The 12,273-nt window shown below is 46.2% G+C and overlaps 1 protein-coding gene across 4 annotated transcripts in view; it reads right to left on the minus strand.

Moving 5' to 3' along the window:
* EPC1 (enhancer of polycomb 1) overlaps window positions 1-12,273 on the minus strand; it is a 95,277-nt gene that overhangs the window by 67,508 nt on the left and 15,496 nt on the right. Inside the window, exon 1 of one of the 4 annotated variants that reach the window (XM_007446556.1) lies at window positions 403-856. The exons of 1 other annotated variant lie outside the window; for it this stretch is intronic. In XM_007446556.1, the coding sequence (XP_007446618.1) occupies window positions 403-555 (153 nt within the window). In that variant the 5' untranslated portion in view covers window positions 556-856. Of the gene's footprint in view, window positions 1-402; window positions 857-12,273 lie in introns of those variants that run through there. 2 more of the 4 variants (XM_007446558.1, XM_007446555.1) reach the window with 2 other exon arrangements.

Genomic DNA, 12,273 nt, shown 5'->3' on the forward strand with positions numbered 1-12,273 from the left:
CCTCCGCGGCCCGGCCGCCGCACCCCCCGCCGCCCGCCAGCCCGCTCGCTCCCTCTCCGGATGCACAAGGCCCAGCCCAAGCGCTCCGACCACAAAATGGCTGCCGGCAGCCTCGTCACGTGACCCCTTTGTGCCTTGCGGGCGCCTGAACTCCGCGGGGCCCGGGTCCGAGGGGCCGGGGTCAGCGGGTGGCCCAACGGGAGGCCCCGCCGGGCCGCCGCGGCCAGGGGGAGAGGCCAGGGGCGGCGGGGTAAAGGCCCCGCCGGCGACGGGAGTCGGCGGCGGAGAGAAGATGGCGGCCATTTTGTGTGGGTCTGCGCTCCGCCGCCGCCGCCGCCGCCGCCGCAGGCAGCGGAGGGAGCGGGGCCCGGCGGTGGGTCGGACAGGGGAGTTAACACGTACCGACTCCTCTTCCTTCTCCATTCCGGTGGGCATCTGCGGCACGGCTCGGTTTATCGAGGCGTATTCGTGCAGGTCGGGCAGATCCTCACAGCGGAAAACCGGCAGCGGCTTCGAGGCGTCTAGCGCCCGCGCCCGAAACGACAGTTTACTCATCTCAGGCGCAGCAGATACCTCTCCGCTCTGGGGAAACGGCCCCGGCCAGCGGGATCATGGAGAACCGGGGGTTCGGTCCCCACTCGCCCGCCGCTGCCGGGGACTGGAGGGGCGGAGCGCGGAGCCCGCCGTCCGGGCACTCAGAGCCGCCGGGAGGTGGGAGGCCGAGCCGCTCCGCTCCTCTCTCGCTCGCTCTCCTCAATACGCCATGGCCAACATGGCGGACATTAAAACTCCACTGTGCGCTCTTCAGCCAACCCCAGCCATTCCCCACACTGCATCGCGCAGCGGCGGCCCCGCTCCCCGCGCCGGGCCGCCCGGCCCCCGCCCCCGCGGCCGCCAACAGGCCGGGCCGGGACGCGCGGGGCGCTCGGACGCCGGGGGCCACGGCCGACCTCCCCGCCCCGCGCGCCCGCTACCCGCCGCCCGCGCTCGCTCCCGCCCGGCGCCGTTGGCTGACAGGCGAGGGTGCAGAGAAGCGACCGCCCCTCGCGCGCCGGCTTGCGGCGCGGCGCGGCGGCGGCGGCGGCGGCGGCGGCGGCGGCCCGGGCACCTGTCACTGCCGGCGGCCCGGCCCGGGAGTGGGAGAGCGGACGCCCCCAGCCTGGACCGGCGCGGCGCTTCAGGTCTTAGGAAGAAAATGCATTCGGGGCAGGATGCTACTTTGCCGGAACTTTTACCAGCCATTATCTTTACGTCTAACGAAACTCTGGATTGTATTTGATGGGCTCCGCGTGGATCCTGGGTCAGTTCCCATCATTGCGCTCCGTGTAAACAGGAGGCGTCCTACGTTGCTCCAAAGTAGGGTTTTGGTGGGGTTTTTTTTTCATCCTGCATTTTATCGACCCGCACTCTTTTATTGTCATCGAAGCAAAGGGAATAATTATTATTGGACACCGTAACCTTCAGGGAAAATTTTTTTAAAGCAAGTCACTTCAAAATTTGAGAGCCGGATGTTTTTCTACACTGGAAGAAATGCTGCTTCAACATAGCCATGGGTTGACACTTATCATTTGTCCTCTGAAAAACTTTATACAATTGAATTATATGAAGACCTATAGTGCTCCTGTCAAACCAAAAAAAGAAAACTTTAAAAAAAAAGAGGAAAAGATGTATTGTTAGAAGAGATTCAGATAGATATGATGGCTACCATGTGGCTTATAGTACACACGAAAATGAGTATCCAGAGAGCTCTCTGCAGTAGAATATTTTAAAAATCCGAAAGACTGTTGCAGTGGGTTTAATAGGTTTGACAGCAAATTTTCAAATACTTGCCGAGATACAAAAATGTCCTGTATCTCCACTTTTCTCCCCGGGGGATACCTAGTAAAAATGATCACTATTCTTAAATACTGAATTGGATGGGAACTGTTATTGGCTTAAGGCACAGAAGCAAAGTGCTATCTTTCAGTCTGGCTTCGCTACCACCCTCTGGGGTGGGGAGAAAAAGGATTGCAGGTCGCCAAAATTATCCTCAAACTCTAATACTGACAGCTCACCTCCCATGCGGCAGATGGACATTCATCTACATGTCCTATACTAAGACGATGCATTTATTCATTCAGTGAGCAAACATTTTTTGAGACTTCACCGCCCTCTAAGTATGCTGCTAATTACTCAGCGCCCACAGGACTCCCGGAGATTACATGGTGGGAGCAGGACCGGTGGATGGCAACTGCCACACATGGGGTAAGTGTGAGGGCGAGAGCTCAGGCTATTTGGAACCAGGCAGGAGTGGCACCCAGTCCGCGGGGAGTGAGTGGCTCTAATGAAAGCATTCAGGAAAGGCTTTTTGGAGGAGTTGATATCGGGGTAAAAACTGTAGGGTAAGTATGGGTCAAGGTTGCAAAAATGAAGAGGAGAAAGGTATCTTGGGCTAGGGGAGCAGCACGTGGGAAGACCCAGAGCCCTGAGAGGGTGTGTCACATTCTGGGATCCTCACCGCACTGTGGACCATGACACTTAATTAGCCAGGTTGAACAGTTCCGAAAATACTGGCTGGATATTAGTACAGTAGTCCTCGCCAGCCTACTGTATTAGATTTCTGAAAATCCTAGTAGTAGAATTCGGTTGATTGAGGAACCTAAGAACTAAAATAGAGTCTTAAGTCATGAGTGAACCACCAAGAAAGTGAATATTATACATATATATATATATATATATAAAACTTTCATTAAAATAACAGTCTATTGATAACATTCTCCATATCCTACACAAGTAATAATGGGCACTATACAACTAAGTTCCTGTTCTCTAGAAATTCTAGACTCACCCTCCATGGCAGGTTCAGAGACATGCTTTCCAATTAAGCTTGCCTTTTGCAGGTGATCTACCTGCCAAGAGACATTTTCTTTCTGCCACTGGTCCCCATCCAGCTCAATGCCCTGGATTTCTGACTTGTAGGTCTTACTTGGTTCCCAAAGACCCACAGGCTGGAGTCCCAAACCTCTTACATTCAGTTCACTTCCCTCCCTCCTATGGGGCAGGAGTGCAGCAATAAAGGTTCCGGTTTAATTTTCCTCAGCATCCTTTATCCAACCCAAAGGTCCCTTGCAAAAATGGCTAATCCTGCGCTGTCTTTCACTTTTTCTATTCCCAACTCAAACTTCCCTTTTTTTCTAAGTACCCCCAACAAGAATGAGATGAAATTCGCAATGTTGCAAAAGATACATACTAATGTAAAGCTGTATATACTATAGCCTTTCCCCAAAGGGAAGCTTTGGGTTGGGAAGCAACTTGCAGTATTTAAAATAGTTTTGATTCATGCCACAAATCTTTATTGAATAAGTAGGCAACACACAGTACCATCATGGCGGGGATACAAATAAGATCCTGCTAAGGGGTCACCCCGTTAACAAAATGACCATGACCAGGCAGGATGGTGGCATGCAGTGCTCTGGGAGTTCAGAAAGAAGGCAGTCAGTTACAGGTGGGTTGATCAGACATTATGGGGAAGATAGCGTGTGATTTGGTTCTGAAGGATGGCTAATATTGCAACTGGTAAATGGTAGAGGAAAAGGTCTTCATGGGAGAGGGCAACTCTATGGACAGAAAGCGGGGTGGAGGCAACTGCCAGGTGTGTGTGGAGATGAGAAAGTTGACTTGGCCAGGGTTCAGTAGGAGATGATAACAACACATAAGACAAAACTGGCAAGAACCTGGGTGGAGGGAGAAGGAGTAGAAAGGAAAGAGACATACGTTTTAACGGTAATAATAATCGCTCATAAGATCATCACCTTGCAACGTGATTCGTTGCGATTGATTTCACATACAAAACGTCTGCTTAAACAACAACGAGAATATGTCAAATGCTAGAGCGCTGACGCTGCACTTTGCTATAGATGATAAACCTGAAATGCAGCTCTAGATAATTAGTTTATGTCCAGTATGTGCCCAAGTCCCATTAAATGCTCTTTGAAATTGTTTCTAGGATTTGCCTCCTTATTTCCTTTCCCACTGTCTTCACCATCACCTCAGCCTTTCATCACATCCCACCTAGAAACAACCTCCAAGTCCAAGTCTCCTTGATTTCGCTCCTTCCTTCAGTAAGCCTCGATGAAACTTTATAGGCAACGGGGCTAATGCTCTCCTAACGGTGGCTGCTGGGAACCGGTGGCTTGTTGAGGCTGTGGGTCCCTGGGGATATGAAGATACAGAACAGACGGGCCCCTTCAGGCATTCACGGTGCAGTGCAGGCCCCCAAATCAGTGAACCTGAAGCCCCACTTCCATCTGTATCCTCCCTTCCCCAACTCACTGATTCATCTTGCTCATCAGATAGAGCCAATTGTTTTTTTTTTTTTGGCATGGTTGTCGAGGCCTCATAATTTTGCCTCACTGTCTCCAACATCATTTCTCCTTACTGCTTAAGACAAAAAAGCTCTTCCCTCTGGATTTTACATCTCATCACCAGCTTTAGACATTGGCCAAGTCTTTCCTGTCGCCAGGTTTCTTCTTTATTCCTTTCTCTCTATCCTCCCTGTCCAGCTTCAGACCATCTGCTTCTAGCTACTGAAATGCTAGTTCACAGGCATGACCAACTGAAACAATCCGTGTCAAGCATTCGTACGGTCTCCGGTCCAGAGTAAACATTCAATAGATGTAAGCTACTTCTGTTATCCTTCAAAATGCAACTCAGTGATCTTCCTTCATGAAATTTTGATGGCGTCACTTCTCTGGGCTCTAATTTCCTAATCTGAAGAATGAGTAAGTAGTTAGGTGAATTCAAAATAATTTTTAAGCCTTCGCCAATCCTTCTCATCTCTGAACTCCTATCATAGTGTTCAACCAGCAACAATGGTGACTACCAGTTATCGAACATTTACTATGTGCCAGGCAGCGCAGAAGTACATTTTTTTTTTTTTTTGCGGTACGTGGGCCTCTCACTGTTGTGGCCTCTCCCGTTGTGGAGCACAGGCTCCGGATGCGCAGGCTTCGCAGCCATGGCTCACGGGCCCAGCCGCTCCGCGGCATGTGGGATCTTCCCGGACCGGGGCACGAACCCGCGTCCCCTGCATCGGCAGGCAGACAATCAACCACTGCGCCACCAGGGAAGCCCTGAAGTACATTATAAACGCATCATCTCACTTAATTTTCAATATCTATGAGGTGCCTCCTGTTAAGAGAGGTTGCAAGTTCTGCTTCTCAAAGCTGGTGAGAGGCAACGCTGAGACCAGAATCCCTGGGATCTGACTCCAGAATGGAGCCCCAGAAACGAGATGATAAAGTGAAGTGAGGCGTGAACTGGGAGTGAACTGAGAGAGAGGCTTGGCAATCAGGGCAGGAGGCAGAGAGAAAGCGGGACGTGTCGGGCCACCGGTTTCATTGTTTCTGAGGGTGGGAGAGACGTGGGCATATTTGTTTGCTGACAGCAAAGAATCATGTAAATGGATTAACTTTAGGACCGACTTCCTCTGAGGTTAAACTCTCAGAGAAGAATTCCAAAGAAGATAAACTCTAATTGATTGGCCAAAAGATTGAAAATCATAATAATAATAAATCCTGATACCACTTTGGGTAGCAGGAGTCCAGATTCTTCCCTCCTTCAAGCATTCAACAAATATTTCCTGGATGTTTACAGACAGCTAGGCAAAGCCATTTGTGCAGAAGAACAATAATAAACAAGACATGATCCCTGTAGCTTCACAGAGCTAAGAATAAAGTAAGATACCGCATTTGTATTTACTTGGGAAATGTGCAGTTAATCTCTTCAAGACGTGTGATGCACAATGATCTCAACATTTTAAAAAAATGATACAGTGCTCTAATTGAGAGCATTGTGCAAAAGTACTAAATACATCTTCACCTGCAGTAATCATTTTCCTTCACTTTCTTTTTATTATCATAATAAGCTATAAAGAAATGGCATCAAATAATTCTTCCAAAATAACATTTAGGAAAATAAAAACTGGGAGCCCTTTATGATGTGTTGTATGTTAGAAAGTAAATGTTGAAATTGCGTTGCAGCATTTTTTTTTTTTTTTTTTCAGTACGCAGGCCTCTCACTGTTGTGGCCTCTCCCGTTGCGGAGCACAGGCTCCGGATGCGCAGGCTCAGCGGTCATGGCTCACAGGCCCAGCCGCTCCACGACATGTGGGATCTTCCCAGACCGGGGCACGAACCCGTGTCCCCTGCATTGGCAGGCGGACTCTCAACCACTGTGCCACCAGGGAAGACCCCGTTGCACCATATTTAATAGGGGTCACAGAAGCAACATCTGAACTGCTGATTTCTCTACAGAGTTGATTTATGCATGGAATTCTGTACATAATATTTAAGAACTATGTTTTGTATAAAATAAAAACAGTTCAGAATATATCCAGAAACAGTCTGCCTCTACCTTAAAAGAAAAAAAGGTGAGGGCTTCCCTGGTGGCGCAGTGGTTGAGAGTCCGCCTGCCAATGCAGGGGACGCGCGGTTCGTGCCCCGGTCCAGGAAGATCCCACATGCCGCGGAGCGGCTGGGCCTGTGAGCCATGGCCGCTGTGCCTGCGCGTCCGGAGCCTGTGCTCTGCAACAGGAGAGGCCGCAGCAGTGAGAGGCCCGCGTACACACACACACACACAAATTACCTTGTTAAGATATGAAAATGCAAATGGATCTCAATGAAAACCTTCCTTTTTTAAAGGACATGTGAAAAGTAAATTACTATTTTTTAATATACTTATTTATTTATTTTTGGCTGCGTTGCGTCTTTGTTGCTGTGCGTGGGCTTTCTCTAGTTGCGTCGAGCGGGGGCTACTCTTTGTTGCCGTGCGTGGGCTTCTCATTGCGGTGGCTTCTCGTCACTGAGCACCGGCTCTAGGTGCACGGGCTTCAGTAGTTGTGGCTCAGGGGCTCAGTAGTTGTGGCTCAGGGGCTCTAGAGCACAGGCTCAGTAGTTGTGGCGCACGGGCTTAGTTGCTCCGCGGCATGTGGGATCTTCCCGGACCAGGGCTCGAACCCGTGCATTGGCAGGCAGATTCTTAACCACTGCGCCACCAGGGAAGCCCCTTAAATTACTGTTGCCTTATTTAATCCAGTGACTGGCACTTACTGACAGACACTGTCTGTAGCCTACGTGTGGGTCCAATGTAAGGCGCAGAAGGACAAAAACGAGAGGGAGGAGAGAGAGGAATGTAGGAACCTTTAGGTGCCCTACAATCTTGAGCATATGAAACATACTACTTGATTGTTACACAGATCAGTATGGTATAAATGGTACATGAGGGGTGAAGGGATGAAACTTAGAGGAACATGAAAAAAAGCTCTTTAATGAAGTCGAACTTTATGTTGAAAGGTTGAAGTCAAAGTTACCAGTGGGTGGTGGACAAAGAAACCTTGACAGGGAAGAAGGCATTCAAGAGAGAGACTGTGTGAACTGCCTTTGCTCCCATGACCCAAGGAAGGAACTTACTTCTATACTCATCTGAAACGTAATATTAGCGAAATAAAACTTTTACTTTCACTATATGTATTCTTCTTTATGACACTTTGAGTAACGTTGTGCCGCTTGCCGAGATAAGCACTCCGGGTCCGGTTCCTCCTCTTTTCCAGAGATGCGAAGGGCAGGTGAATGGTTTCAAACCTGAGGAGTGTGGTTAGGGGTGTGAAGAATGATTCGTGGAATGAGGAGAAGGGGCTGGGGATGGAACCGCGGGGAACGCCAACGTCTAGAAGACAGCAGAGGCGGAAGGGCCAGGAGAAGAGCAGAGGAGGCTGGGAGAAGCCAGATGACTATTCAAGGCGGCGATCGATGAGGGGGTCCCTGGAGACGCAGCAGTCCCTATTGCCACAGGGCAACGTGGGCGGAAAACTGAAGGAGTCACGGGCTGAGTGGTGCCTGAAACATGTTCATCAGTCATTTCCCAGGCAAGTCCAGCGAGGTCAAGTAATGAAGTGCCTCCTTATGAGACTTTTCTAGGTACTCGCTCACAGGAGTGAGAGCACCTTGAAGGCAAAGAAATCAGCTTAGCCTCAGGACACAGCTAGGGACACATCATCAGCACCGCGCCACCACATGACCCATTAGAAGAGAATATAGTGCGTTATTTCTCGAGTCCTCACAAAATCCTGGTGACAGGAGGAAGTGAACCACATCCTCCATCTTTAAAGTTGCAGAAATAGTAAACAAACGACCAACCTGACTTGTTGAAGTGAGTTACTGACAAGAGCATACGCCACACCCAGCTCTTAAAATTTCTTCTGAATTACGTTTCCCAAACACTAGACTCATTAGCTACACGCAGCACAAGGACACTGTGGTAACACATGTATTTGGATATATATTTTGGTGTTAATAGGTTTATTCATTAGCCAGTTAACTTTCTGATGTTTTTATACCTTCCAGTCTTTCTGGCTTTGTTTTTGTTTTTCACTTTCTAATTTTATAACGTTGCAATAATACTGTATATTATTTTGTGGTCCTCACTTCTCAGTATAATTTGAGATAGCCCCACCTCATTAAATATTCTTCCCAAATGTTAGCTTAGCGTTTTTTTCAGAAGTATGTTTCATAAAACACTAATCCCAGAAGTTATGTTCTGAGATGAGAGTTCCATAAAGAGTTCCATATAAAACCAATAAGTGAGGGAAATACTGCCTATTATATCTTTCTCTTTAAAATACATACAGGCTCACAATGTATAGGCTCAAAGAAGTCCTGCAGAAATTTATTTACTTAGAACAGTATTTTCCAAAGTTATCTCACCCTTACCATGCATGTACTATCAATTATTATCTTTAGTTTTATAAAAGCACACCTTGGGAAATTCTAACCTAAGCAATTCAAAGAAATAGTTTTATCTGATCAAGTTATCTAATTACTTAAGAAGTCTCACATGTGAACTTTGAAAAAACATAAATTTCTTATAAATGTAAAAATGTATCTTTATTAACACTTCTTAAGATTTTTATCCTGGTAAAAACAGTGCAAATAAGACAGGCACTAGGGGCTTCCCTGGTGGCGCAGTGGTTGAGAGTCCGCCTGCCGATGCAGGGGACACGGGTTCGTGCCCCGGTCCGGGAGGATCCCACATGCCGCGGAGCGGCTGGGCCCGTGAGCCATGGCCGCTGAGCCTGCGCGTCCGGAGCCTGTGCTCCGCAATGGGAGAGGCCACAACAGTGAGAGGCCCGCGTACCGCAAAAAAAAAAATAAAATAAAAAATAAGACAGGCACTAGAATTGAGCAGGTTGCTATACTTTGGCAATATATTTGGTGTTTAATACTAAATTAACTAAAATGTTTAGCTACATTTCTTTCCAAAAGTGTTGCCACTAAAAAGAGCATGTTGAACTTTGATTCAGAGAGCTTTTTTTTTTTTCTCGGTACGCGGGCCTCTCACTGCTGTGGCCTCTCCCGCGGCGCAGCACAGCCTCCAGACGCACAGGCTCAGCGGCCATGGCTCACGGGCCCAGCCGCTCCGTGGCATGCGGGATCCTCCCGGACCAGGGCACGAACCCGCGTCCCCCGCATCGGCAGGCGGACTCCCAACCACTGCGCCACCAGGGAAGCCCCAGAGAGGTTTTTTTATTTTATTTTATTTTATTTTATTTTTTGCTCTTACTTGTGCTCTTGGAGCTGCAGTTTCTCCATCCATAAGATAGGAATCATGATACAATCTATCACCTATGTTGTTACATTGATTCAATGAAATCATCAATGCAAAGAGTTTAGCAGGGACCTGACACAAAAGTCACGATTAACTCACATGAGCTATTTTTTTAAGGATATTTTTTACTCTATTCCTTTGAATAGGTCATTCTACTTTTCTGAGCTTTATTTTTGTACATACAGTCTAAAACATAACACTCATTGTAAAGGCTTCAAAACTCTTAGCTAAGGAAACAAAACTAAGGAGTCCTCAAATGAAACCAGAGACCAATACATATATAAACTAATCCATGTAAACTCTTACACTCATCTTTTTGTTTTGTTTCCATTTCCGAGTTTTGTTTCCTATGTTGAAATCTACAAGGGCCTCTGCTGTACCCCCTCCCCCTGTTGCCAACTGATTCACTAGGAGGTTGCCCAGTGACTGCTTAATCTCCAAATCTGGTCAAGCCACCTCCCCAGGGGGTCAGGGCCTCTCTGCACAGGTTGCTGCAGTTTCTCTCAGGGTGATTGCTATGTGAAACAAGAGTCCAATGCTATGTAACATTTTGCATTCAAAGTAGCAACATAGTGTAGTGAGACACAGCATTATGTACTGGAAGGAACGCTGGCTTCCATGTTGGAAGATCCAGATGCTCATGTAAGGCCTACCATTTACCAGCAGCATGAGCCTATAGAAATGATTTCGTTACTGGGCCTTGAGCTTCTTGTATGCCTGATCTAAAAGAACACTTTTTCTCCTCCCTCTTAGACCATTATGAAGAACAAATAAGATAGTATTGTGTGTTCATTGCAGCTCTATTTACAATAGCCAGGACATGGAAGCAACCTGAGTGTCCATCGACAGATGAATGGGTAAAGAAGATGTGGCACATATATACAATGGACTATTACTCAGCCATAAAAAGAAACAAAATTGAGTTATTTGTAGTGAGGTGGATGGACCTAGAGTCTGTCCTACAGAGTGAAGTAAGAAAGAGAAAAACAAATACACTATGCTAACACATATATATGGAATCTAAAAAAAAAAAAAAAGTGGTCATCAAGAGCCTAGGGGCAGGACAGGAATAAAGACACAGACCTACTAGAGAATGGACTTGAGGACATGGGGAAGGGGAAGGGGAAGCTGGGACAAAGTGAGAGAGTGGCATGGACATATATACACTACCAAACGTAAAGCCGATAGCTAGTGGGAAGCAGCTGCATAGCACAGGGAGATCAGCTCGGTGCTTTGTGACCACCTAGAGGGGTGCAATAGGGAGGGTGGGAGGGAGGGAGACGCAAGAGGGAAGAGATATGGGGATATATGTATATGTATAGCTGATTCACTTTGTTATAAAGCAGAAACTAACACACCATTGTAAAGCAATTATACTCCAATAAAGATGTTTAAAAAAAAAAAAGTATTGTGAAAAATCTTTGACAATTGCAAAGTGCCATATAAATATAAGGAAGAATATGTTATTTAATTTCCATTTCACCATAGTTGGTTAGGAAGGGCATAGGTATATTTGCCCCCAAATAACACATTGAAACAGAACATCCATCAGCTGTTCAAATCGTGCAGTTGATCACAGAAGATTTTATGGCTAGTCTAGGGCCCTTTAGACATTTTCTTAAATAGGAAATCTTCAAGACAACACCAAAATTCACCCACTTTATTTATTTTTCAATAATCTTTCTTTCACCACTTTTAATTTATCTTGCCATATTTTTTCAGTTATTCTAGAGAGAGTGTCTAGCACAAGATAAAAATTTAGGAAATCTATGATAAGTTTGAATTATTTTGAGATAAAAAATGTACCTGTATTATATTTTTTATGGTTATAAATTTTTATAGTTTTCTCAAATTTTTCCTTATCTAAACCCACATTTAGAACAGAAAGTAAAAATGTTTTCTTGACTTTGTTCACTAATTTGCCTTTAAAGCAGCATTCAAGGTTTCTGGCAGATGATGCTACGGAGGAGATTTAAGAACAATTGTAAAAAGAGAACAATTGTTAAAAGTAATATAGTGGTTAAAAGTGCTCTGGCTCCAGAGTCAGACACGATTTGGGTTTGAATCTCAACTCTGCTCTTCCCTAGCTCTGTGAACCTGTATAAAATTCTTAACTTCTGCACTACACTGAGATAACGCATACTTCCAAGTATTGTTTGGAATAGGTAAATAAGCCACATAAACAAATTTACTGAGTCCTTACTTTGGCTTGTGTGCTTTATTTGCATGATCTCATTTAATCCTTACAAAATCTTACAAGATGGCTTCAGTTCCTGTCATGATTGTAAGGTTTCAATAAGTGTTAGATGTTATTTCACAAAAAAAGCCGAGTATTTTTCTTGTAGACTAAGAAATAGTTTCCAGTGGAGGGTGGAAAATTGGTTGCTCAGGTAGGGTGACCCAGGTCCAAATTACCTTCATTTTAACATAAACGCTACACTGGGTTTACACTAGCTGCTTAGTCCTCCTTTCTCTTGAACAAAAACATTCAAAACCCAAACCTTAAAAAAAAAGAAATGCTATCTAAATAAAAAAGTGTTCCCTCTTGAATAATTTTACAAACCCCATCCTGTCTCATTCCCTTCACAAAAATACCAGTGCCTGTGTGCGCATGCATGCACACACACACTC

This window comes from Lipotes vexillifer, unplaced genomic scaffold (assembly GCF_000442215.2).
Source record: "Lipotes vexillifer unplaced genomic scaffold, Lipotes_vexillifer_v1.1 scaffold229, whole genome shotgun sequence".
Taxonomy (NCBI): domain Eukaryota; kingdom Metazoa; phylum Chordata; class Mammalia; order Artiodactyla; family Lipotidae; genus Lipotes; species Lipotes vexillifer.